Source organism: Heterocephalus glaber, unplaced genomic scaffold (genome assembly GCF_053883595.1).
Source record: "Heterocephalus glaber isolate CG9 unplaced genomic scaffold, H.glaber_assembly_v1.0 deba00001060, whole genome shotgun sequence".
NCBI classification, from domain to species: Eukaryota; Metazoa; Chordata; class Mammalia; order Rodentia; family Bathyergidae; genus Heterocephalus; species Heterocephalus glaber.
This window is the reverse complement of record NW_028258185.1, coordinates 752,576-779,511: the sequence shown is the minus strand read 5'-3', so window position 1 is coordinate 779,511 and position 26,936 is coordinate 752,576. Positions and strand designations below refer to the sequence as shown.

General features: G+C 51.2%; 2 protein-coding genes and 1 long non-coding RNA gene across 3 annotated transcripts; 2 read left to right on the top strand and 1 right to left on the bottom strand.

Annotated features, from left to right (window-relative positions):
• The first annotated feature begins 3,220 nt into the window (after nucleotides 1-3,220).
• Hoxc12 (homeobox C12) lies at nucleotides 3,221-9,094 on the top strand. Its single transcript, XM_004872776.2, has 2 exons — nucleotides 3,221-4,131; nucleotides 4,874-9,094. The coding sequence occupies exons 1-2, from the start codon at nucleotides 3,531-3,533 to the stop codon at nucleotides 5,110-5,112; spliced, it is 840 nt and encodes a 279-aa protein (XP_004872833.1). The 5' UTR covers nucleotides 3,221-3,530; the 3' UTR covers nucleotides 5,113-9,094.
• A 107-nt stretch (nucleotides 9,095-9,201) lies between these two features.
• On the bottom strand, nucleotides 9,202-14,932 carry LOC110347220 (uncharacterized). The gene is made up of 3 exons (XR_002391675.2): nucleotides 14,374-14,932; nucleotides 11,901-12,589; nucleotides 9,202-9,919 (listed from the first exon to the last, which is right to left on the bottom strand). It is a non-coding gene; the product is annotated as an uncharacterized LOC110347220 (long non-coding RNA).
• Nucleotides 14,933-18,934: 4,002 nt separating this feature from the next.
• Hoxc11 (homeobox C11) lies at nucleotides 18,935-23,701 on the top strand. The gene is made up of 2 exons (XM_004872777.3): nucleotides 18,935-22,200; nucleotides 23,436-23,701. The coding sequence occupies exons 1-2, from the start codon at nucleotides 21,513-21,515 to the stop codon at nucleotides 23,666-23,668; spliced, it is 921 nt and encodes a 306-aa protein (XP_004872834.1). The 5' UTR covers nucleotides 18,935-21,512; the 3' UTR covers nucleotides 23,669-23,701.
• The last annotated feature ends 3,235 nt before the right edge of the window (nucleotides 23,702-26,936 follow it).

Genomic DNA, 26,936 nt, shown 5'->3' with positions numbered 1-26,936 from the left:
AGGCAGCACCGCGCCAGTAATTCCCTACCCTGGGCTGTCGCGGGAGCCCGAACGCAGCTGTTCAAAGCTGATTCCCGGCGGCCTACGCCTCCTGCAGCCTCGTTTCCCCGGCCACTAGAGCTGGCGTAGATTTTATAATTAATTGCTGTCGCCGGGCGGTAGAGGCCGCGAGGATGCTGTGGGGATGGAGTCACAGACAGAGAAGGTGTGGGAGAGACGGAGGGGCCTCTGGTGGTTGCGCTGAAGGATGCGGGCTGCCTTGGATCTTCAAGGAAAGCCTTGGACTGTATCCTTGCCTTCAGCTTGAATTAACCCCCAAGTTAATGAGCGGGCATAGTTGAGCCTGGTCAGCTGCGGCGGCAGCCAGTGGTCTAGGGACCAGCAGGCAAGCCACCCCTTCTAGCCTTGTGGTTTGATGAAAGTGTGGAGTTTGGACGTCCAATTGCTCTGCTGTTGACCAAGATAGTGTTGAGTGTGAGCAACGGATTCCCACGTATTAGACCCGGCTAAACGCAGCTGCCCAACCCCTTTCGAGTCCTTCCTGTTCTCCTCATTCACCTTCAGCCCGCTCCTGCCGAGCAGTTCTTTCGTGGGCTGGATTGAGATTTAAAGCTTCTCACCCTAGCCTCCCGCCGGCCCCGGGGATCCAGGTTGGGAGCCGGCGTTTTTGTCTGACGCTGGTCGAGAAAGAGGCATCTGAGCGCCTTGTGTGTGGCTGGGCTACTTAGAGCCACTATGATACACGGGGAGACTGAACGCTTAGATTGCCTGGGTCCTCCGAAGGGTCCGGAAAATCCCCAGGTTCACGTTGCCCTCAGGGAGCGGGACGGGGATTCAAATTTTTCTGATGGCTCTTGGCAGCTCTCCCTGAAAGAAATCAGGACCGGCTGCATGGAAAAAAGAGGGTTTGTGGGTCCATCCGTACCCAGAGTCTGAAACCCAGAGAAAATTGCCTATTTTGATGGGACCAAATCAGGCTGGGAGAAATGCAAGTCTGGAAGAAGGAAACCTCACCCCATCCTCATTTCTCCAGCACTGCATCTGCCGCTCTGTGGCCGCAGCTCCATGCACTCAGCGGTCAGGCCCACGAGGGCAGCGGGCACAGCTAAGATTTTCAAGCTGTGAAGGGATGGAGAGAGGCTGAGATCTTCCTCCTGGGTCCCCTCCTTTTTAAAAAAGAGATTAGATACACCTGAAAAGGGAAAAGTGAATGCGGAGAAGACTGTACCCCACAAAGGCTAGTGATTATTCGGCAAGCCAGCTCGGCAAACCTTACAGCAACAATAGCAGTTGAGGGGGAGGCTTGGAGAGCCTGGGTAGAGACTTCATTGGCAATGTTGTGCATTGTTGCAAGTGCAGTGTTCTGATTGAAATCAACAATATTAAAGTCACACCCTCTTCATGACCAAAAATAACTCCATATAAAAAATTAAAACTAAATTTTCAATGGCACTCATTAATGCATCTTGAAAAGGAGAAATAAATAAGCTGCTGGAAATGCTTTGACAAAGAATTTGAAGCCAAAGGATGCTCCTCTCTGCAGCCTCCCAGCCCCTTAATCAATTAAACACAAAAAGGCTAACCCAGGGCTAATCTCCAGCCTTGGCGCCCCTGGCTCTCTGGGCTGTACTCGGAGGCTGACAGCGGGGCTGGCATCCTACAGCTGGGCCTTCTTCGGCAAGTGGGCCGGGCACAGGGCGGGCTCCTGGGTGCGGGAGGGGCCGGGAGAACAGTCTGAAGCCCGGCGCAGCGCAGAGGCGCGGAAAAGGAACCGGCCAAGCGGGCCAGGGGCGGGCGCCGAGCTGCGGGCTGCGAGCGGCTGCGCGGGGAAGGGCGGCGCCCGCGGGGACACATTTCTGTCGGAGTGAGCAGCTATGATTTGGGATATGAAATCGCTCCGGGAACGGTGGAATTCGAAGAATCCGTGTTTCTCTCTGCCGCGTCCTGCCTGCCGAGGAGAGAGGGGAGGGAGTGGGAGAAAAAGAGGGAGATGAGAATCTTCTCCACTCCGTCTACTTTTGTTGTTTTGGCTAATTCTCAGATATTTAACTTTCACCAATATGAGTTTTTCTCTCCGTTCCTCCAATTTTATATGGTTTTTCCTTTTTAATCTATATGTTTAATAAGCTATTTTTAAAATCTAAGCTTGTACTACTTAAGGGGGTGCCTGGATACTAGCTTGAAACAATCACATAGAAATCTAAGTATTTTTTCTATTATGGCTCTAATAAGATACATCTTTGGGGGAGGACTTTGCTTCTTTTTTAAATCCACTTGATCATGTTCTGTACACCTAGTTGAAATCTGATTATGGTTTTCCAGATGTCGATTACCTCCTCAGTGGCCAGATTTGGGCTCTCAGCCCTCTCTGGAAAGAGGTTCTGAGGCTTGCACCATAAATACAATTTTATTATTATTTTTTTTCATAAATACAATTTTAAACTCCAACAAGATAACTCTCCAGGGTTCTGCCTTTCACTCCCAGCCCACCTCAGGAGGCAACCCAGTGATGGTCCCTGTGGCAGGCCGCAGGTTCTAGGGTATGAGTTGTCTTCGCAGAGAATCAAGCGTCTTTAAGTCTGGCCAACCCTGCTGAGGGCCCAAGGCCTCCTGGTATGGAAATTCCAGGTCTCAGAAGTCCCCCAGTTCCCCAGAAGTCACAATGGGAGAGTTGCACAAGCTCTCAGATTTTCAAGAGCAGGCAGGCGTGTCCTTGTCGAGCTGGGCATCTCCTTTTTCTGCTTCCTTCACATCCTTCCTGTAACAGTCAGAGGATCTGAGCTGGGCGGTGACTCCTGTCTCCAGGGGCAGAGAGCAAAGAGCCAGCATTATCAATTTTCTTTAAGTTCTTGTTGGATGAGAGGATTCCAAATATCTGTCCAAATTCCTAAGGAGAAAGAGCTGATGAGGATGAGCACAGCAGCAGCCAGGCTGGGAAAGATAGCTGCAGGGAAACCTGTCCTTACCCCTACTTCGCCTCTACTGTAAATAAACCCCGAGCCAAAGGGCTCATCCGTCTCCTTAAACAGCCAGTAAACTTTATATGACACAATATCTAATAGTAATTTATTGGGGAGATATTGTAAATTCCAATGGTTTTAGTTAATAAAGGAGCTAATTAAAGAGGGACGGGCTGTGCTCGGCCAGCTGTTGGCGATACGATAATGGATCTGGGAAGGGGTGTGAGGGGTACAGGGGTGTATGTGTGCCGGTATTTTTGGTGTGGCTTTTTTCCTCTTGCCCCGTGTCAGGCGATCGTTTCACTCTTCCGCGCTAGGTTTTATATGATTTTTTAAAAACCAGAATCCAGCGAATAAACCTGCCCCCGCCCTTCGCCCCCACCCCCACCCGGAATTGGGGAAGGGGAAGTTGGAATTGGTGCGGGGCGAGGGGGAGTCGGCCGTCCCCACCCCTCCCCCTGGCGGCGGCGCCCACGTGAGCAGGGCGGCCAATGGGTGGCCGGTGCAGGTTTAACTATGTTTAATGTCAGATAGCAATAAAGTAGAAGCTGCCGGTCTGGCCCCGCGGAAATGGGCGAGCATAATCTCCTGAATCCTGGGTTTGTGGGGCCGCTGGTGAATATCCACACGGGAGACACCTTCTACTTCCCCAACTTCCGCGCGTCCGGGGCGCAACTCCCCGGGCTGCCTTCGCTGTCCTATCCACGCCGTGACAACGTGTGCTCGCTGCCCTGGCCTTCGGCTGAGCCGTGCAATGGCTACCCGCAGCCCTACCTCGGCAGCCCAGTGTCACTCAACCCGCCCTTCGGCCGCACGTGCGAGCTGGCACGCGTGGAGGACAGCAAGAGTTACTACCGCGAGCCGTGCGCTGAAGGCGGCGGGGGCCTGAAGCGCGAGGAGCGCGGGCGCGACCCTGGAACCGGGCCAGGGGCAGCGCTGCTGCCGCTGGAGCCGTCGGGGCCGCCTGCGCTCGGCTTCAAATACGACTACACAGCAGGAGGGGGGGGTGGCGACGGCGGCACCGGACCCCCACACGACCCACCCTCGTGTCAGTCGCTGGAATCCGACTCCAGTTCGTCCCTACTCAACGAGGGCAACAAGGGCGCCGGCACAGGCGACCCGGGCAGCTTGGTATCGCCTTTGAACCCCGGCGGCGGACTCTCGGCCAGCGGTAAGGACCCCGGCCCACGAGTGCGGCTTGCTCAGATCGGACTTCTTTCCGAGGCAGGCAGGGAAGGACCGAGCTAGGGCCTGGGGTGACAGAATGCGTGGTGAGCTGGCGCTTCTTTTTTAAAATAAGAGTGTGGGGGGGGGCTATAAACATGTAAATATCCCCATAAAAGAACTGCGGAGATTTCCTTTTTTCGTTAGCCTGCGGCTGGCGGGGGCAGGGAGCTCCGGAGAAGGGCAGTTCTATCCAAGACTTCCCCAGGCCTGGGGTTCAGGAGGTGGCAAGGAGAACCCGGTTCTTCTCTCCCAGGCGCTTGCCTTCCCACAAGCCCTCGACACCTACTTTTTTTTTTTTTTAAAGAAACACCAATGGACACTGTTTACTCTTCACCAATTGTCCATGTTCTGTTCGTTCTAACTGATGGGGATTCAGTTCTGTGGAAGGATCACGCCAGGAAATAAGGAGAGGTTTGGGGCTAAGTGGATAGGAACATAGGAGGACCACAGATACTACAGCAGAAGGTAGGGTGGAGGAGGCAAGGAGTGAAAGGGAAGAGTGGTAAGGTGGGGGAATGGTAAGGATGGGCACAGGAGGCTATTGGGATGGCTGGAGGCAAGAAGGGCAAGGAAGGGTCTGGGATCTGTTGTGCGGCCAAGATGTAGGGGTCTGGGGAAGGGCTGAGGACACTGAGCTGGTCACCCCCTTGACCCTCTGGCCAACCCTGCGGTTCATCTCCACCCAGGCGCGCCCTGGTACCCGATCCACAGCCGTTCACGGAAGAAGCGCAAGCCCTATTCGAAGTTGCAGCTGGCGGAGCTGGAGGGCGAGTTTCTGGTCAACGAGTTCATCACACGCCAACGCCGGAGGGAACTCTCGGACCGCTTGAATCTTAGTGACCAGCAGGTCAAGATCTGGTTTCAGAATCGGAGAATGAAAAAGAAAAGACTTCTGTTGAGGGAGCAAGCTCTCTCCTTCTTTTAGGGGGCAGGACACGGGCGCCAGCCCTAGACTGAGCCTGTCCTGGCAAAGAACAAGAGGGGGTGCAGCCTGGGACACAGTCCCCGCTTAAACCACCAGTTGTCTCTGGCAGGCCCTCCCTCTTGTCTATTTTGTTCCAGGTTCCCTCCCACTCCCACCCCACCCCCGCAAGGGCCTGCCAGGTCCCAGAAAGAAGGAAAGAAACCCAGCCAGGGAGAAGGGAAGGCCACAAATACCAGAAGGTGGCAGGGACAGGAAACACTGGGGCACTGCAGAGGGGGCAGGTTTATTTGAGGCGGGACTGGGGCACTGCGCCTCCGCCTCAGGCCAGGATCTGAAGCAGTGGCTCAGAAGCCCCTTTCCTCCACTTCCCTTCAGGGTCTTAAGTCTCTGCTTGGAGAAGTAGAGGAGGGTGAGGACCGTAGAAACCAGGCACCCAGACTCACAATTAGTGGCATTAGGTGAGCCTGGGAGAAGGGCGAAAGAGTGGAGAATCAATTTAGAAAGTAGAGAGGGTTAGGGTAGCTCTGGCAGGGCAGAAGGAAGGGAGGAGGAAGTGCAGCACGGGAGAAGAGAATGATCCGAAAAGTCTGCTCTGGTGTGGTTGCTCCAGGCCTAGATACTGGGGGCTGAAGCATCCTCCTTGGCAAACTCGGCTATGGACTAAGCGACCATCAGCCTAGGACCTGTTGCCAGAAAGGTCTCCTGGTCCCCAGGCCTCTCCCGAGTCTCCTGCCCTCCCCAGCGAACACCAGCTCACAGGTGTGAGGCTACCCACCCTTCCCGCTGCCTAAGGCTGCTGGGCCGGAAGCGGTGAGCGGAGAAACGAGAGCAAAGAAAATGCCGCCACAGGTTCAGTAGCCACCCCAGGGACCCCCACCTCGCCTTCTGAGAAGCCCAAGAGACTCTGGAAGGGGCTTCGAAGCGAGGCATTTATTGACGGGCAGAGTTTCTGGCATCCACGGCGGCCGCCGCTTATTCTCCCTTCCCTGCTGGCGTTCACGGTCACGGCCGCCCTGAGGCTGGACCGGCATAATTTACGAGGCGGAGGAGAACCCGCCCTTAAAGGGGCTACCGGCCCCGGAGGCCCCGCTCAACCCCATTTCCCAGGCTGGTGACAATGAAGGAGGGGGGCGCTGCAGTTCCCCACCCAACTGCTTTCTCTTTTTTCCCTACCCGCCCCCCCACATCGCCCTTTGTCTCAGGACCCTCTGCTTCCGCCTCCGGCCAGCAATCCGCTGAGTGTGAGGACCTGAGCAGGGGTTGGGAGGCACTTCCCTAGAACCGATTGGAGGTCGGCAAGTGGCTTCTCCAAGTGGGAAGGGAGGGCTTTTATCTATAGACCCTTCCAGCTCCAGTGCAGATGCCAGTCCCAGAGATCCTGGGCTGGCTTCAGAGAAAGGAGCAGTTGAAAGAGCCCACTCCACCACACACACTCCCTCATGCACTCCGTTTTTATTTCTGTGAATCCTCCAACCTCCCACCTGCTCTCCCACCCTTGTGAAAGTAAGAGGGGTAAGAAACAGGAGACTGATGGGACTTAAATGCAGCCTGGACAGGGTGAAAAAAACTGGCTTGCTGGCTTGGAGTGTTTCCTGAAGGGAAGGTCTCCCTACCCTCCAAGGGCAATCCACCGAGTACCTGGCCCTCCCAACACCACACAGCTTCAAATCCTGGTACAAGGTTGTGCAGAGATATAGGCAAACACATACACAGAGATAAACCCAGCAAACCTCTGGGCCCACCCCACTCTCCCTGTTATTGCACTTGCAGGCCTGCAGCCTCAGAGCCCCATACAAGCCCTGTGGAGAGGAGATACAATCACACGGCTTCATCTTCCACTGGGCACCTGAGACCTGACAAACATCCCTCCCATCTCCACTTGTTTTACCCATGTACACGTTGTAGAGAGCACCTTCACTCCAGCTGTCCACATGGTCTTCAGCAGGCTGGGTTGAGGAATGAGACACTACTCCCCAACCCCAGCCTGGCCCATTATTATACCCTTTCTTGTAAGCCCTTCCTGTGGCTAGTGGGCCCTAGGGTGCTGGATTCAAGCTCTATCACTCTGGCCTGACTCCCACAGCCTAATGGAAAAGAGACCAGAACTCCGAAAAGGAGTGTGTGGGGTGGGAGGGGGAAAGATATGCAATATTCTCTTTCCTTCGCTTTAATCTTGACTTCAGTGAACTTCTCTATTTGTGTCTTATTCTCTGTGTCTGGTGCTAGTACCTAATGTAGTCCCTATGGGTAGTTACCACTCCCCTACCTTTTTTCCCAGTTCTCTGTAGAGTACTCTTCTAATCAAATGTCTGTCTTTCGCACGTTTCCTCTTTATATAGTCCTTGTACAGAGTTGCTTCATCATATTAATATTAATAATTAAAACATGGATGTATGACAATGTGATTTTTGAGAACAATTTTTACAACTGGGACTCCAAATATAATCTCCCTTGTCCAGAAAGAATGAGAGCCAGCTGTTCCCCCACTTTATTTTCTCCAATGAATATTAAATATATAATAATAAAGGAAGAGCAGTTGCAGAAGCAACAAAAATATATGACCAATCAAGATCTCTTGACAGAGCTGCCATTTCTAGTCCCAATCAATTACTGGCAGAGAGAAAATTGAGGGGTGATAGACTAGGGGGAGAAGAGGGAATTCTGAGGAGTCATGGGCTTGTAAAAATAATGTGGACAGCCCAGAGAGGGTGAAACTAGCTGCAAAAAAGGAGGTCTACACTGCAGGAACTGGAAGAATAGAAGCTGAGCTGGAACTGGGGGCTACTGAGAGTGCCTTGGGAATGGGATGAAATGGGAGTTGGTGGGTCCAGAGTTTTAACCCTGTGGTCTTAATGCAGAGGCTTTACTGAGAGGACATTTTGTGTATTGCTAGATGACTGAACAGGGGACTAAAGGCCTATTGGAGCTGGTGAAATAGGCTCCACCTCTTGAAGCCAGCATGCTTTGCCACAGATAGGCTCAGGTCCAGGTTAGTGGCAATGGGATGCATGTCCCCATGAGTCCTGTGCACCTCTACCAACCTTTTCTTTCTCTATGAAATTCCCTCCCTCTGCCTCCATCCCTCTACCTCTTTTGCCCACCAATTACCATTTCTAGCTCTCTGGCTCCAGTTGTAGGAATCTCTTCCAAATCCTGCCCCCCCCATCCTCCCAGGAATACCAGGGGGCCCCACGAAGCAAAGTTCAGAAAGACACAACTCTACCCTGAAATCTTTTTCTCCCTCTGTCCCTTTCTTTATTCTTGCAATCAGATATACTAGCAAATTTAGAACACATCTCACTTTCCCTTTATTCCTAATCATCAGCTGCTTTGCAGACCTAGTGGGTACAGGCAGGAATTAGACTAAGCCTTGGGAGTACTCATACAAAGGCCTGAGAGAGTGCAGGAGAAGCATGAGGATGTTCACTTCTTATAGCCATGACCTGGGGGAGGAGCTAGTGGCTATGCCAGGGCCTGTATAAGGGGGGAAAAAGAAAGTCTGAGTCCTATGAGTCCAGCAAAAGACTGTCCACTTCTTAAGATCTGTCTACACAGGAAGGGCCAACAGTGGAGGAATTTCTGGCTTTAAAAAATGGAGGTGGAATTTAAAGAGATCAATAACTGGCCCTTAATTTATTCCTAGACACTTCCAATCTGAGAAAGAAAGCACCTCCTTGGGTACTGTCTATGCAGGCTCCCAGATTCAGTAACTGAGGGAGTTGGCAGAGAAGGAAAAACACTACAGCTTTCTACTCAGGGCTGAAAAGCAATTTTTTTTGTTCTCCCCACAAAAAAAGGAGCCCACGATTGGAACTAACAGTCATACTCAGGCCGCAGCTCTGGATCTGGGTGAAGATTTCTTCACCTATGTTGCAATTATTTGTCTAGTTTAAGTCCCAAACTACAATGTCTTAACATTAAGACAAAGCACTCTGTGTCTCTGAATCTTGAGAAGCAAGAAACTGGGAAAATTGTCTGAATAATTTAGGGAATCACTTCTGTCGTGTGTATGTACTCTTATATTACTCGAATGAGTTCTGTGTTTTGCATGATCATCCATGAAGTTGTTCTGCTTTACTCTGATCTGCTCCAAGAAGCTGGGGTTTTAAAGCCAGGACTGAGCAAGCCAGAAGGAGATGGGTCCCACAGTCTGGATTCCATGTATGGCTTATCCAGCCGGAAACCCAGTGGGATCCAAGGCTCAGACCTAGAGCCGAGCAGGGACCCCTGGGCCCAGATCTGCAAACAAAGCAAACCCCTGGGACTTTGGGTTCCGGCCAAGCTGGAATCCTTGCTCACCCTCCCCTTAGTGTGCAGGAAAGCAAGAACGGATTTTAGGTTGGGGCCCCAAGGAAAACACCCTGAGCTGCCCAACCTCTCTTTGCGGTGGGCATTTGCAGAAAGGGAAGGTTCTGGCTTAATTCAGCGAGAGGTGAACTCCAGGCCAGGGATCCCACAGCTGCTCAGAAGCCCTGCCTTTGGCCTGAGCGGCCGCCCTATGCGCCTGCCTCCGTAGAGATAGAGTTGCCAATTTTCCGTAGAGAGGCCCGCAGCCCGCGCCCACTGATGCAAGACTTCCCAGCTTCTCCCGCCTCTCACCGCTGCAGGCCCGCGCTCTGCTTCGCGGCTGCTGCTCTAGGGGAAGCCCGGAGACAAAGGCTGGTCGGCAGCTGGTGGATGACGCGGGAGCCTGGACTGCTCCTGGAGCCCTCAGTGCCCAGGTTCGATGGAGAAGGCTCTGAAGGCTCTGAGACTCCAGTCCCATTCTTCATCTGTCCTGGTCCCTCCTGCAGTCCCATCCAGGGTTCTGGGAAGAGGAAACCCAGCGTGACCAAAGCCCAGGCTGATTCACGCAGCTCCTCGCTCAACGGTGGCGCCGGCAGCTGTGGTTGCCTCCGGAGGGCTGCCGGCCCCCGGGAAGGACGGGATGACCCCTGCTGGCCGGAGCAGTGGAGACTATCTCTCCTGGCCCCGTCCTGCCCAGTTCCCTGTCCCTAAGCATCCTAGCCCTGGGGGGGTTTGTAGAAAACCTTTCGAAGAGCAGCCAGAGCCTGAGGCACTGCCTGCTCTGAGGGAACCGGACCTTTATTCTAAGTGCCTTCTCTCTGCGGAACACTGTATCTCCACAGTGGCAGTCAGCCCTCCAGCCGGGCTTCTGGTCACTGGCGCTCTGTCCTGAGGCTTCTAAAGCCTGTGCCATCCACTGGAACCTGCCACGGGAGCCAAGAAACTTGGCTTCCACAAGACTAAACACAGTCGGATCTTTAGCCAGTTGGGACTAGCCAGTTGCCGGTAGGCGATTTCTTCTCTTCAAGCCAAAGTGTTTACTGGATACTTAGAAACAAGTCTTCACTTTGTTTTCTCTGACCATGAGTGTAGAACTTCCTTCAAGGACAGGTTAGAAAGCTCTCTGTGAAGAAACGTAGTTCACAGGGACTGAGTACTATACAAAGATGTTCCATAAACTACACACCTGGCAGTGTTGCGGCTGTAACCAATGTATGCAAGCAGTCTAAAATGCAAGATATCTATATTACATGTGCACTCTGGACATGCAAAATGTTTCTCTGTGAAATATGCAATATAGACACTTATCTATTGCATGAGAAAGCAAGGTATTGGGAAAAGACTACATATACCATGTATATTCACCACATATAAAAATATATTTACACATATAAAGATACACATACATATATAAACACACCACATACATATATTCTACATTGAGAATGTACAATCCCAAATCTATTTAGCCACATGCTTATATACTCCATAAGATTTATAGAATCAGTGCTTGGAAAATGAAAATAAATATTTATACATAAAATTGCATGAAAAGTATATTATACATAAGCAAAGTCCATATCTACCCACTGTATAAAATATATTCTGTGAATGTTTACACAAATGGTGTATGTATGTATCAATTATATTCTCTGGGCTTACATATTGTATTTATAATATATATTCCTCTGGTAGTCTTAAAAATGAGAGCAGGAGGGAAGTCTGGCCATCAGCAATTGCAATCTCCATCTGCTGAATTTTTTTGTTTCATATTTCTATTATTTTCTGTCTTTTAAAAGCCCCCTTCTATGTCTTTAAGCATTATTATAACTGATCTCCTGTAAGAATTTCCCTGTTGTAGCTCTGACCTGAAGCTGGAGTACGTATTTAGATCATACTAAGTCCTATTTGCAGCAGGGTCCACTGAATAATCATTCTGTATAGGATGAGCATTATATAATTATGTCACCCCACGTGTTTCAAGATGCATTCTTCTAGGCTTAAGGTAAACCTATTATAGAAATACTCTACTCCCAGGCAGAAAAGGGGAAGCCACAGGGCTCTGATGAAGTATGTCGCAGGCTCTTTGATTTCTGGCTGTGTGATTGGCTCTCAAGGGTTCCTGAGGCTAAGATTTGTTTAAGTTTTACATTTTTATTTAAAATTCTTGAGTCTAGGGAGCAACATGAAACAAAGGGTGGGGTTCTATGTCCCTCACAAATCTGGGAGAAACCCCACTCTCCTGCACCCAGCCAGGGCTGAAAGCCTGGCTAGTCCTAGCCCACTGCTCAGATTCCCACCCTTAAACTGAACTGGGTCTACACAAGCAACAGAGAAAGACTGTCTCACAGCCCAAGAGTTCCTCCCCACCCTTTTCTCAACAAAATCCACTCCCAATGCTTTTGGAGAGCCATTTTCTGGAATTGAGCTGTTCTGGCCCCCTAAAAATTAGTCCCACTTGGGTCTTAGCAACTAAAACTCCAGAACTTTCTGACACATACCTATGGAAAAATTCTTTGAAAGACAGTGTTGTCACATCCAGCAGAGATATTGTTTATGAGTCCACGGTTCCGTGTAGACGTGGCCATATTTTACAGTCCAAAGGAATCAATTAATTAGCGCCTCCCAGTCCCCCCGCCGGCCAGGGCTCGGGTGAGCGGCTGAGCTCACGCGGCTGAGATAGATGTGCGTGGCCAGCTCGCTGGTCTTGTTAACAAGCCTCGTCATAAAGATGGAGATGATAAGAGGAGCAAGGAAGCTCCGCGGCCGCGAGGGGGGGCTTCCAGGGCCCAACCCTGCAGTGTGTGAGCAGCGCAAAGCTGTTTCCCCGGAGCTGCCCCGCGCCCACCCGTGTTTAGATAGCTTCTTTCCTCCTGAGGTGTTAATGCTGCGAGCAAGAACCGAGATAACCGCTCCCCCCGCCCCGCCTCCCCTGAATTTTCCCTTTTCCTTGTTTAGCCCAAAATCAGATTTAAAAATTAAAAATACATAAACCTCTGTCCGTGAGTGAGTGCCTGTCTTGCCCTCTGTAACGTTTGTTCGGGACCTGCCGCGTCGCTCATTTCCCTGCATTTCTTTGAGTGGTTCCCTTTCATCTCAGTCTGATGCTCTCTTTCTTCTTCCAGCTCTCTCTGCCCCGCTTCACGGTTGCTTTTTCTACCAGGTCAGGGCTGGCTCAGACTCCAATGAGCTTATAAAAAAAAATACAAATACCCCCTGGTTATCTCGCACCAGAGTGAACACCCCCGGATAAGCCAGACCCAATGAAAATAAAATTTTAAAAAGAAACACCTTGGGTGTAATTGCTGGTTTAGGTTGTAGCACTCAATTCTGTTTATTCTTGCCAATGTGCATACTTAACAGGGAGATATTGATATTAAAGGGCAAGGGGGAATTAATTTTACTTTTATAGTCATCTATTAAGAGCAGATGATCTGAGTCTCTTTTAAAGGGACCAAAGGGGAGGGGGAGAAAGGGAGGGGGAAGAGAAAAATATGACTGAAGGCAACAAAGATCTTTGCCTGAAGAAACAATGTAACACTAGACAGAACTATAAAGTCTGGGAATGTAAGCACGCAGGACTCTCTCAGCTTCCCCTATTTAGAATCCTGTCCCTTGCACTTCCTGCTGAAATCCCAACCCTGACTACACAGTGGTATTCAAGGAAGAATTCATGCAATTATCCGGATAATTGTAGGGGGAGTAAGAGAAAGCATTTCTCTTTTATTGTCTGACCTTCTCTGGTGTCTGTGCAGAAGAGAAGGAGGAGGGGCTCGGGATGTATGGGATATAGAGAAAAAGAAGGTGAAAGGGTCTCTCCATATCACCCTAAGTCCTACAAAATGGCTTCTTCTAAGTCAAGGAACCCCTAGGTATGAGCTTAGGGATTTTGAAACATACTCAAGAAAATTCAAGAGATCCAGTTTGAAAGGCTCTGAACCAGTTTCATTTTTGATATTTGCTTGGCTTCCCTCGGACCACATAGATCTATCTCCTCTAGTATTATAATCATCACAAGTAAGTGGATAATAATTATAGGGGTGTTGATTATATTATTTTATAGCCACACAAGATATGATTAGAGTTAATGTCAGAGGATTTGTTGGACCTGGGAGGCAGCAAAAACCAAGGTAGAGAAGCTCTGAAAGTCTTTGTCTTTCCTATTTTTACATGTGTGGGAATCTCCAGAAACCCCTAATAATATACACTCCTTTCCTGGACTTCCAAAGAGAAATCTCTGGGATTTTAGGAGCTATAAAGCCTAGAGAAGAGTAAACAACTACTTGGTACTTGAACTCTGCCCCTCTTAGTCTACGGAGCAGAGGGCTCTACTTTCCCTGTGCCCCCACAGTCTAAGGCTTAGCTCTCAGCACCAGGCCCCTAGGATTATGGAAACAAGTCCCTGGTAAGGCCAGGGACAGCAAGAAGGGACTTATGAAAACCACGTTCATTGTCAACTCCAAGTGGGTGTAATTCACCCCAGAGAGAAGACTTTCTTGATCACAAATTGGCCTTCTTTCCTAGAGCCTCCGTGCCAAGGACATACACAAAGGGTCAAAAGCCCAACTGGTGCTGCAGAGGTCAGTTTCAATCTGGGAAGACTGAAAATATTTCTGTCTTATTTCTGGGAGTCAAGAGACCAGAAAGCTCTGGGAGAGAAGGGAAGAGATTGCCATAGAAGCAAAGCCAGAGAGCAAGGCAAGAGAATTGAGGGAAAATATGAAACCACAGTCAAGATTATAGGGAGTAAGTGAAAGAAAGGGAACTGGAAAAACAGGAGGAGAAAACAAAGAAAGGAAGGAAAGAAAAGGCAGAGGTAGAAAAGAAGAAAATACAGAGATTGAAAGAGAAAGAGAGGCGGGCGGGAGGGAGGCAAAGGCAAGGGTTAGTGGCTGCTCAGGCTCTGCCGCTGCTTGCAGCAGTCTGGGTGGGCGGGGGCGCCATGACAAAGTGAAGGTCAAGTTAGCATCGTACCTTATAAGGAAGGCGGCGGTCCTCTCTCTCAGCCTTTCTCTCCAGAAGGACGAGGCAGTGGTATTTCTGGTCTTGTAAACACTGAATTGTATGAGACCTTAAAAAAATAAAGACCCTCCTCATTCCTTTATTGGGGGCGAGTTCGGCCGGCTGAGAGAAGCTCTGGACGGGGAAGTCAACTAATGAAGACTCCAGGAAACTTTTCTCTCCTTTTCTGTCTGGCTCCGCTCCCTGCCCCCTGGGCTCCCTCCCTCCCCCACCCCGCGCTTCTCTCTCTCTCTCTCTCTCTCTCTCTCTCTCTCTCTCTCTCTCTCTCTCTCTCTCTCTCTCTCTTCTCCCCTAGTCTTCCGTATCTTTTCCACACTGCAACTCTCAGCTCGATCTCTCCACTCCCCCTCTCCCCTACCTCAGACTTCTAAATCTGTTTCATTCCACCTCGAAGTGCAGCAGGACGTAAGAATTGGAAAGAAAATTAAACGTCATAAAGAAAAGTTCATTTACTGCTTAAATATCTGAATATTACGGTTCCTTCAGAAAACAAAGCGGTATATTCGCTAAGGAGAAGTGAGTGAGTAGCAGGGATGGGCCGGGCTGGTGTGTTAGGAGACTTGGATTTATTTATTCCTTGGATTCAGAGGCGGACAGAAAGGGAGAGAAGCAGGGAGGTGAGAGAACCGTTTTAACCCAGCAACTGGCAAAGAAGGAAGCTGCAGCTGGTGGGACTGGGAGCAAAATGCTGCCGCTGTGCAAGGACCCGGTACTGCTACAGCAATCTTCTAGTGCCGAACCGGCTCAGCCTAGACCTTGGATATGGGAGAAGCAAGTATACTATGTATTTGTGGGTTTCAGAGACTAGTTGGAAGGCAGGAATGGAGGAAGGCCGGGAGATGTGGAGAGTAAGGCGGAGCCACAGCCCGCCTGAGACGGAAAGTGAGATCCGAGAGAGATCCGAAGCCACAGCGGGCTGACAGCGGGCAGTGGGTGGGCTCAGCTAAAGGCTGGGGGTGGGTGGGACATGAGATCCTCGATCCTTTTCCTCCAGGGCTGCACTGAGACTGGGAGTGTGGGAGAGGCTGAGAGAACATAGTATTGGCCTTGGGGTATTTACAGAGGGCTTGCCTTTTTCCTAGACCTCACAGCTTGTTTTCCTGTTCTCTGGCTCTGCTGGTAGAGCCATTTTAAGGCCTAATCATTTATTTTTAAATTGGAATTCTAATGGCAAGGGAAGTGGTCAGAAAGTAATGGTGGGGGATTCTGGTTAAACTTGATGCTCCAAACCACCCTAATTGTCATCTCCATCCTCTTCAACTAGAAAACGGGCCCCTGACATTGCCCCCCCTCCCACTTTACCTACCTGATTAGGAGCCCCTCAGGACTGAAATGGGCCTGGGGCCTGGGTAGCAGTGGACATAGTTGGTAAAGCTCCCAGGCCTTGATGACTGGTGCCTTCCTACCCTGTGTTCTTATAATGAAAAACAAAGAGGTCAATTTGATTATTAGTAAAATATTCTTGCTCTCAATGCAGCTTCTGACCCCAAGATCTAAGGTGATAAATGTTTCACCCATAGACATTAAATATGGGCAAAATGCCACTTATGTCACAAGGTAGCTGGGCTGAACGGGCTAGAAGCTAGCCAGTATGGGTACATAAGTTACCAGGAGCCCCCCAAAAGGGAATGGAAGGCCATGTTTGACAGGTTCTAGAATTCTGTGCAGAGTATTTTAAATGTTCAAATGGGAGGGGGTTTTCTGATGTCCCCTCAGTTTAAGGAGGGGAGCCTCAGGAAGTTAGAGACTTTACCGGCTGGGATGCTTCCCCCTAGTGTAAGAAAGATACAGATAACCAGACCTTACCCTGCAAAAATGTGCTGCGTGTCTGTAATAGAAAATTGGCAGGCACTTTGGAAATTTAGGAACTTATAAAGAGTGAGGCAAGGCAGACACCTTTGTGAAGGCAGAGGCTTAGGTGTGACTCAGGTTGGGTTGAGGAAACTGAGGGAGTAAGGCTGAGCCGGCATCACCCAAAACCATTTCCTCAGGAAAGTCAAACATACACAATGGGCTTCAAGATTGAAAAACGCCAGACGATCTGCTCCAAAGGGACATAAACAGGCCAAGCGGATGCAGGTTAATGAAACCCGCAAAAGCCCAGACAGGAACCCTTAAAATGCCCCAGAACAAAGCACAACCATGACAAATTCTCGCCCAACACACAACTACACGCACAGGAATGTTCCCAGACACACAGAAAAAGAGACCTTCCCTACCTCAGGCCTTCCCTCATGGACACTCAGGTATACCCGCCCAGCTCCAAGATCACACAAATCTTTTCACTTTCCTAAACTAACCCAAAGAAACCCCTGGGAGTGACAGGCACCAGCGGCACTGCACACTCCACAGCGTCAGTCCATGTTCCCCTGAGCCTCACTAATGCACGATCCAGATCCATACTCAGAGATAAAAGTCCAGACAATAGACGGCTGTTTATGACGAGGCTCTCCAAGTTTGGGGCCAGGCGATAAATCTTGGGCGAATCTTCCTGTAACTCAACTTCTGTCTGTAGTGACGAGAGAACCACGGAGACCTCAGAGGAAACAGCAAAATGGGGGAGACTTTTAAATCATCTTCCTTGCTGGGGAGAACAGGATAGGCTGTCACATTCATCCCATGCAGCAGTCCACACTACGGAAGCTCTCGGACCAAGCTTCTGAGCACTGGCAAGTTAGGGCTCCAGCTATCTGCCCTGGCATCAGGGATCCCAGAAATCCGGGTGAAATGTGCAGGCAGAAAGGCAGGGCCTGGAATCTGGGACAGCTTGCTGGGGGCAAAGGGTCTTTTTTTGTTGGTGATAGACTCTTCTTCCCTGTCACCTGAACATTTCTCCCTCTCTCTCTCTCTCCCTCTCTTTCTCTCTCTCCTTTTCCTTTTTGGATTGATAGGCTGTTCCCTTCTACATTTTCGACTCAGGAGTCTGATTACAAGTAAAGCACCACTAAAGTTCATCTCATAAAAATGCCGCAAGCTCACTTTGATCAGCGTGGACTGGGGTCCAGAGCCTAAGTAGGCGCTAAAGCCGGGGAATGGCGGCTTCGGCCAACCGATCCACAGCTCCGCAGTGAGGGGGAGACCCGGGTAGCCCAAGAGGGCAATCTCCCCCAGAGAAGGTATTTTCTGTGGGGCCTCAACTGGCTTTGGAAACTAAGGCCCAGTGGCAGTGACTCCATTTCCAGACTGCTTTTAAGACATTTCCTTCATTTTAGAGCATTTGGTGAGAGGGCCAGTGAAACTGGCTCGTAAAATGGGGCTTTTATGGGGAGAAATAGGGTCGATTTGTTGGCTTCCAGGGACAATCCCTCCTCGGAGCACGCTGGGTGGGGCTGTGAGGGCAGAGGAGTTGCCCTTCCTCAGCCCCTCTACCTCTTCCAAAGGCTGGAGAATGGTGCGTCCAGCCGCTTAGGTGGCCTCACTTGGGGCTTTGGTAACCAAAAGGAGGAGAGGTGAAAGAAAGCCACAAATCTTCAGTCCCGTGCTTTCCAGTTCCCTGGGTGGGGGTGGGATAGGAATGTGGGTGTCCTGGATGCCAGATAAACCACTAGCCTGGAAATCCCACAAAGCATTCTGAAGGGATTATTCAACAGCAGTTTCTTTCTAAAGAACAGAAATACATGTGGAAAGGTGCAAGCTGATTTGTAATGAGGTTTCCTGCCTTTCGGGGCCAGCCTGGGAACAGCTGAGGGTGTCCTCCAGTGGGACTCCCTTTTGTATTGTATTGACTCCACACTAGCTGAGTTTCTCCTCCCAGTGTTTTCTTCCTAGATCATGGCCATCAAGATCTGCTCTCTAGCACCTAGGGTAGCAGGAGGAGGTAGACGGGCTGCAAAGCCACCCCAATGGTGTGTCCAAGAGTTTGCCTGGGAGCTGCCCAGGCCAAATTCAGTGGAAACTGCCCCCTTCTGAAGCGGCCCCTGTTGTCCCTGTGTGGGAAGGAAGGCACTGGAGCCTGTCATTTCTCTGGCCAGACCACCGAGACAGCCGCCCAGACCGCAGCCGCCTGCCACACCAGGCAGGCAGGCAGCAGGGACCAAGGCCACCAAGAGCCAGCGAGGAGGGCAAGATAGCCCTGCCAGATGGTTTCAGGTGAAGGCCTGGCCTCCAGGTGGATGGAGGGGCCACCGGGTGCCCACCAGGTGAGGAGAAAAATAGCCGCCATCTGGAATGGGGCCTGCAAGGGAAGGGATTGGGGACCACAAAAGAATCCTACTCTGAGGAGGCAACCAATGCCCTGACCAGAAGCTGCAGACTGACAGGGTACAGCCTGGGGCAAGGATGCTTGGGGTGGATTGGACCCAAGGCTAGGCAGGGAGGCCTCTAACCAGCACCATGGTCATTTTTGCTAGTCAACAGCCAGCTGACCTCAGAGACCAGGTCTTCTCTCTTTGACTCCAGCAGTAACTGCCAGTTGCTGTGATTTTTAAAAAGTTGTTGAAAAATTAAAAGATGCATATTAGAAAAAAAATTAAATAACATGCCTTACTTTTAAGGGAAAGAGTATTACATTCCAGAAGTCTCTGTCGGAAGACCCCAGAATTTTCCTGGGCATTAACTCCTTAACATTCTTTCTTGCTTTTCTTTTTTAGTTTCAAGGAAATCAGGCTGCCAGCCATCCCTTGCAGCCGCCTGGCTCATTTTATGGTGGCCCTGGAATAAACTTTGGTGGTCAAATTCAAGTGCTGAGGCCCACAGCTGTCTCCTCACAGGAAGCAGCCCACCCCTCTTGGGCCTGGCTGTGCAGAATGAGCCTTGGGGGATTGGGCCCCACATTGCCCAGGAGGCCAGGATGGGGAAGGAAGCAAAGCCTTGTAGGGATGTGGGGGAAAGCAGAAGCAGAGACTGCCCTGGTCCACACCTCTGCAAGGGATAGAGGTACTTCTTCCCTCCCTGGAACTGATCCTATCACTGTTTGGGGGAACATTTTCCCTCTAATAAACTCAAGTTTAATGAGGTCAGTGAGAACCCTAAAAAAGCCACAAGCCATAGTTTCTTGACATTACAATTAAAAATGCTTCTCCTGGCTTACTCTATGAAAAGGGCTAGAGGAAGGAGAAAAATGCAACAGATTTTTCCTTTTGTGGTCCCTTCCCAACGGAATCCCACACATATGCTCCAGTCCAGTTCCTCAGTTAAGTTCTGCCCAAGGCTAAAGGAGGGTTCAGGAAACAGTGCCCAACACTGAGTGGGTAATGCTTCCTGATTATTCCAGAGCCACTCGTAACTGAGGCAGACTCCACTGAGGTGTTGCTGTAAAGGCTTAGAAAATGTGGGGAGGCAGAAGAGTGAAGGAGGAGTGGGTTTCAGGGAGTCGTATTTGAAGAGAAGTTACCACTTTTGTGTCTTCCCTATCTGGTTTGGGGGCCTCAGCACCTTCTCTTACTTCAGTAAGGAAAATCAAATTAAATTACATTTTAAAAAGTGAAAACTTATTTAAGCCTATAGTTTAGGGGGTGTAAAGAGAGTTCGAGCCGAGCCACTTTTGGCTTTGTTTGAGAGCCGGGAGGACTGAGTCCTTGGGAGCTTAAACTCTTCCCTTCCTTCCCTAACAAATCCTGCCCTAGTGACTCCTCCAAGCAACCAAGGTTGCTTTCTGCTCATGCCAGTTGCTCTGGCCCCTTGGACCCAAGCCAGAACCTTTCAATAAAGTGATTCTTAGCTGTCCAGGTGTGTCCCAGGGTGCCCAGAGAGACAGAGGGCAAGGGAGGGCAGAACATGAGTTACTCCTTGGGCCACAGCCATCCTGGAGGGTGACAGACTTGGAGGAGGCAGGGCAATACTGACAAACAGGAAGGAGGCAATAGGTCTGGCTGAAACCCCAAGGAAAGGGTCTGAGAGCTACCACTTAGTAGTGGCCCCTCATCCTACCCTGCCTACCTCAGGGTCCACAGCTCCACTGTCCTTCCAATCAGTTCTAGAGACCCATACTTGGGCCCACCACCCCACAGCCCTCCAAATCTTTCAGAGATAGGAGGCCAAATCTAACCCTCCATAATATCTTGCCTGGACCAGACACACTAGGTTTCTTTTTAGCCCACTAGCTGAGGCTCAGCCTCAAACCCTAAGGCCCCATCAGAGAAGATACATGACTCTCACTCTGGTCTTTTTCTTTGGGGTTTGGGATTTAAAAATTCACAGTGGATTTAGCTTTCTGCACATTGATTGACAATAAAGGCAGGCATGAAATATTCACCCAGGGCCACTCTCTCATACTAAATATTTAACACAACATTAGAGAAGGTTTTTCCCAGACATCGCCAGGCACCGGCTGGGCGGCTGGCGCACTGCTCACTACTGGTTTATGACTAATCAGAGTCCCTAGCCAGCGGCAGCATGGCAAGCCAGACAAAGTTGGGACACTGGCTCACAGCTGGGCTGCCTCACCTTTGGGAAACTTCAGATACTCTTCCGGGGAGCCTCTCCAAAGACCTGAAATGCAATCTTGACATTCAGCTCTGGCCAGGTAAATAATCGATTTGACTTCTTCAAACTCTTGTAAACAGTCCCAGACTCCGGGTTGGAGGGATAAGAGTCCCTGAGAGTTGGGGGGAAGGATCTACTATTCTTGGGGAAATCAGGAAAGAAGCCCTTACTCTTTCTTCCTAGTCTAAGGCTGATCACAGGTTGGAGGCAAGACCCCCATACTTAAAGGCTCTCCTCCTTCCCCCAATCCTGGGGGAAAAAAGAGCAGCAGCTAGGGAAAAAAATACAATTACCCCCTCCCAGCCACCGCCCCTGCCCATCCCACCGCCCACCCCACCCCAACTCTCTCTCTCCTCCTTTGCTCGCTCTGTGGAAAGGAGAGGAGGGGAGTGAGGAGAGAAAAACGAATACAAATCTGCAATTGATTTTCATGATGTTTCTGCGGTGTTTGCAAACCAATCGCCTGAACGTCCCCGATCTTACCTAAGAGAGAACCCCTCCTACGTCTGCGAAGTGCTCCGAACTGATATATGACAATATCTACTTTGGATCACGTGCTCGGGGAGAGAGACTAAGACGGATAACGCGTCATCTCGCCTTCCCAAATTTTCCCCCCTCGCTACACCGGGTCCAAAACCTCCATCCGGAGCCGGCAGCAGAGGAGAACGATGTTTAACTCGGTCAACCTGGGCAACTTCTGCTCGCCGTCGCGCAAGGAGAGGGGCGCTGACTTCGGCGAGCGAGGGAGCTGCGCCTCCAACCTCTATCTGCCCAGTTGCACTTACTACGTGCCCGAGTTCTCCACCGTCTCCTCCTTCCTGCCCCAGGCCCCCTCTCGTCAGATCTCTTATCCCTACTCAGCTCAAGTGCCCCCCGTCCGGGAGGTCTCCTACGGCCTGGAGCCATCCGGCAAGTGGCACCACCGGAACAGCTACTCCTCCTGCTATGCGGCGGCCGACGAGCTTATGCACCGGGAGTGCCTTCCTCCTTCCACCGTCACCGAGATCCTCATGAAAAACGAAGGCTCCTACGGTGGCCACCACCACCCCAGCGCCCCGCATGCAGCCCCTGCCGGCTTCTACTCCTCAGTCAACAAGAACAGCGTCCTGCCCCAAGCCTTCGACCGCTTCTTCGACAACGCCTACTGCGGTGGCGGCGACGCGCCCGCCGAGCCCCCCTGCTCTGGCAAGGGCGAGGCCAAGGGGGAGCCCGAGGCGCCCCCGGCCTCGGGACTCGTGTCCCGGGCAGAGGCGGGTGCCGAGGCCGAGGCCGAGGCCGAGGAGGAGAACACGAACCCCAGCTCGTCCGGTTCTGCCCACTTGGCGACCAAGGAGCCGGCCAAGGGAGCCGCCCCCAGTAGGTAGCAGCGGCCGGGAGCAGGCGGGCGGAGCAGGAGGGAGCGAGAGGGCGGGCTGGAGCAGGGGGGAGGCTGGGGAGCAGGGACGGCCTCGTGTTTTGGGTCAGTCCGATTTTATGTGGAGTTTTATAAGCATTCAAAGGATTTTATTATAACCTACAAAGCCCTCTCTCCCAACGACTCGACTTTTTACGATGGAGAAGGGGTGGGGAGGGAGGGAAAAGGGCTCTTTGGAAAAGCCGGGTGACCCCCCCACCCCTGTTATCTCCCTCGGTCGGTGAAATTTTTCAAAGTGCCACCATCGCGGGCGATATTAACTTTGATCGTGAACTTAGAGGAGCATTTAAGGAAGGATGGGGAGCCGGGCTGCTGGGGGTGGGAGGGAGGGGAGGGGTGGAGAGGGAGAAAGGGGAGGGCAAGGGAAAGACAGGGAGAAACCCAGAGAGGGGGAGAGGGGGAGAGGGGGAGAAGAGGAGCGATGGAGCAGATCCTGAGACCAGAGAGGCGAGCCAGGGCTGCTCCTCAGCTTGCTGCTTTTAAAAACCTGTTTTTGAAAAGGTTCAAACTGTGTGTTTGTGGGTATTGGAGCCGAAACCCGAGCAGCCCGGGGGTTAGCGGCGAGAGGGGAGTGGGGAGAGGCGAATCCGGGCTCCGCTGCGCTCCAGGCGGGGGTCTCCGCGCTTCTCCTCGGTCTGCGGCCGGCCTCAGTGCCGGCCTAGCCTGGCGCCGTGCGAGGCGTTCTGGGCTGGCGGCCCGGGGCGCTAGGGCCCCGGAAGAGGCTCGTGGGTGTCTAGGTGCCCGCTCGCTGATAACCTCCGGGTTTCCTCCTGCTCTCGCCAGATCTCATTTCTTCTCGCCTGTTCTCCGTGATTCCTCCCAGACTTCTGGGGAGGCCATAGTGGACTTTCAGAACCATTAGGAGGGGCAGGGGGTTGCAGAGGAGCAGGCAGGGGGCCCAAAGGGACGCACGTGGCTTTCCTTCTTCCCTAGACCCGGTCAGCTAAGGCTTCTTGCCCGAGGGGCGCGGGGGAGGCGGGGCTCGAGTCGCAAAGTGGCCCAGCTAGACCAGGCAGGGGGGTCGAGCTGGCCCCAGCCTGCGGCCCAGGCGTGGAGACCGCCGGCCTGGCGGGAGGGCTGGGAGCTGGGCTGCCGAGCGCTCAGGAGGCTGGGGTAGCCCGGGTCTCACGTGTCTCTCTCCCCCTCTCCTCGCACTTGCCCCCTCCCCTCCCTCCAGACGCCCCCCGCACCCGCAAGAAGCGCTGCCCTTATTCGAAATTCCAGATCCGGGAACTGGAGCGTGAGTTTTTCTTCAACGTGTATATCAACAAAGAGAAGCGGCTGCAGCTGTCCCGCATGCTGAACCTGACGGACCGACAAGTGAAAATTTGGTTTCAGAACAGAAGAATGAAAGAAAAAAAACTGAGCAGAGACCGGCTGCAGTATTTTTCGGGAAATCCGCTGCTGTAACTGCAGACCGGGCTCTTTTGGGGGAGGGAGGGAAAGGGGAAATTATTTTATTTTATTTTTATTTTTTATTTTCTAACTCGTCTTCTTTCCGCGGGTGGAAATCTGGACTGTGGCCAGGGCTGGCCCCCACTGCCTTTGCTGGCACCGCCTTCCGGAACCTCCTTCACCTTCGGTCTGACTCTCACTGTGGGGGCAGAGTCCAGGCCTGACAAAGGGGGTGAAGGGAAGTGTCCGACCCACTGCGAGTGGACCCCGTTGGCGCCGAGGCCCCAAGACTCGTTATTTAAAAGAAACACACCTCACGACAACGTCTTGCTGCTCGGAGCGGGTGGGGGGAGGGACGAGCGTAGTGGGCGCCTGAGCCGAACAATCCTTGAACTGCAAGCCTTCCCTTGCCCCAGTGAAAAGTACCGCTAAGACACCTTGACTGCAAGGGGAGACCTCTCTGGCTCCCCGCCCCTACCCCACCTTGCCCCACTGCTTGGGGTAGCTAAATGTGATCTTCCTGCCTTGCTGTGAAATTCCTGTACCTTCGACCTGGTGTTAGGTGTGCAAAGTTCGTGTCCTACCTCCGTCTTTGCCCTGGCCCCGACCGAGCCTAGTTGTTCTCCCTCTAAATGTGTAGAGCACTCCTTTGAAATTTCTCAACTGGTGCACTGAGGTGCCCTAACCTTTTTCCAAGCAGTGCCCCACCCCACGGATTTATAGCTAGTCTATGCAGTTGTTGCCTTCTTTTTTTTTTAAGAAAAAAGAAGAAAAAAAAGAAAAGAAAGGTAGATTGCAGTGGAGGAGGCAGTAGGGAGATGGGCTTGGGCACCTCTCCCTTGCTGGGGCCTGAATTTTTTGTAAATAAATCTCACAAGTGTTTCTTTCTACCCAGTGAGGATGGGGGAGTACACGCTGGAATGAGATTCAAATCACCCATCTCTCTCCATGTGCGTGAGTGCGTGTGTACGTGTGCAATCCCCACCCTGCTTCTGTCCCAGAGGGATTGCTGTGAATTTTTTGGTGGCAAATAAAGATATTTCATTCTGTTCAGTATTATGATTTTATTTGACCTTTTTATTAACCCCTCTCCTCTTAAAACCCTCCTTGCTCCGAGGCAGTGGAGGAGGAGGAGGAGGCAGGCAGAAGAGCCTTGCTAGTGAGAACAGGCATGCAGAGGTGAGGCGGGAAGGTGCTGGTGTAACTGGAGCTCCCCTGCACTGGCAGGACCGGGAGTGTGGCAGTGGCTTTCTCCCGCTCTCAAGCAGAGGACATTCCATGGCTACTCTAAAGATCTCCTTTCCCACGTGCAGTTTGAGCTGTATCCAAATGCCCAGCAATTCTTTCTGTTTAAGTACATGTTTGTTGTGGAGTTAATTGTAACCATCATCAAATTTAAATTTATAGGAATTTTCTTGGCTCTACCACCCTCCTGCCAGATGTCTCCGTCTGTCACAGTTAAATGTGTAGGGTTGAGGGTAGGGGTTTTATTTTTTCCCTCTATGAGAAGACTATTGGAATTTTTATATACAGTTTTGAAGGAAGGAGGGGAGAAGAGGAGAAGCTAGCCCCCTTCTAGTTCTCTCTGAAGCCTCTGAGTGTGGGAGGGTGGGGCAGGGCCCCTTCCCCTTGAGCACAAATGGCCAGGCTCCTCCAGACACATCAAGACGCCCAGGCTGGGGCCACCTTGATGTTTATACACTAGGTATCCAGTGTAGAAAGCTGTAGAGAAGTGCTTTGTAGGGCCTGGCATGGGGTGGGGAACTGGGGAAGGAAGTGACCTGTGGGAATAACTGCCACACCCATCTATATTTGCTGCACATTTCTTCTATATGAGGATAATTGTGATCTTTCAGCACTTTCAGTGAGGACACGGTCTGTGTCTGCTCTCAATTCGTTATTTGGGGGCAGAGGTTCGGAACCAATTCTCTCATCTTCCCTTTCTGTTTTTGTGTAATTTTTTTGTGTGTAATTTTTAAAAAAGTTTTTGTCAATATTGTTCTGTTGGCTGAAAGGAAAATGCAACAAGACTATCAAATCTAGGCTCTGCCATTGTTTTTGATGGCAGGGTCCCCTGCAGCTTAGGTGTCTGACTCTCTAATTTGTAAATATGGCTCTTTGAGACAAGATTTGCAAAATAGGGTGTATATGTGGCTCATAATCCCTTCATGTGCCCACACACAAAGATTTTATTTAAGTCAGTGTGCCTGCACTTGCACATGAGGCAGAATATCATTTGTATGCTTTCGCCTGTAGTATGGAGTAAACCTGACCACATGCACATCTAGACCTTGTGTCCTCTGTACTGTGTAACCATTGGCAGTGTTTAATGAGAGTGCACAGGAATGCAATTGAGGGTCCTCTGTGCATTTGTGTGTGTGTGTGTGTGAGACACTTCTCTAGGTACAATATGTCCCCTAGCCATCTCAGGGATGGATAGCCTGCCGGCCATGTTTTATGTTAAATAGGATGAAGATAACTGTATAGAACAAACCTGAGTATAAAGCAAATTATTAACCTCCGAAGAGCTCTTAGTTTTGGAGAAAACATATTTAAAACTGGCAGCTACCATTCTCCCTGCAATTCGGAGCTCAGAAAAGAGTCTCAGCTAGCTCCAGAAGAGATTTCTGAAGGATAGAGAACAGTCATCAGGAAAGAAAAACAAAGGCTTCTGTGACCCAGGCCTGGAAAACTGCCAATCCTTGGTGACCTTCTAAAAAATGAAAAAAGAGGCATCTCTAGCCCCCAAACAAACCCACCTTCAGAGCGCTGGCATGTCCAACCCCCCTGGCGGGCCAGGGCCACTCTGGGCTCAACCTCTTGGGGTAATCCCTTCGAGCCACGGTGCTGCACGGGAACAAAAGATCCTCGTCTAGACACCGCCATAAAGAGCACCCCCCCACCCCCCGCCCTCGTTCCTCTAAACCCAGTTTCATTTTGCCCTTAACGACCCAGTCTGGCCTGTGTTAGAAAATGCTTCCGCTCTAAATAGTAAACAAACCCGCAGTGGATGCTCTCCCAGCACACCCGGGACCCCCCATCCCATCATCCCTTACCCCACATTTTCCCTCTTTTCCTTCAGCCTTTCTCAAGTCCCAGCTCCCCACCCCACCCCCAAGTAAATAAACCCGAGGCCGAGTTCAAAGTTTCCCGGAGCTAAGGAGGAATGTTGGTTGTAAAAATCCAAGTTTATAGCGCACGTGGGAGTTTACAAGGGTATTAAGTGCTGTGGGCTGAGAGAGCACTCTGGGCCCCTCCTCCCTCCCACCATGGTTTTTGGGGG

What these genes read in the sequence shown, in the direction of transcription:
- Hoxc12 (XM_004872776.2), top strand. Translation starts at nt 3,531, where the DNA reads ATGGGCGAGCATAATCTCCTGAATCCTGGGTTTGTGGGGCCGCTGGTG. An exon ending in CGGCGGACTCTCGGCCAGCG is followed by an intron (nt 4,132 to 4,873) that starts GTAAGGACCCCG and finishes ATCTCCACCCAG; the next exon opens with GCGCGCCCTGGTACCCGATC.
- Hoxc11 (XM_004872777.3), top strand. Translation starts at nt 21,513, where the DNA reads ATGTTTAACTCGGTCAACCTGGGCAACTTCTGCTCGCCGTCGCGCAAG. An exon ending in GGCCAAGGGAGCCGCCCCCA is followed by an intron (nt 22,201 to 23,435) that starts GTAGGTAGCAGC and finishes CCCTCCCTCCAG; the next exon opens with ACGCCCCCCGCACCCGCAAG.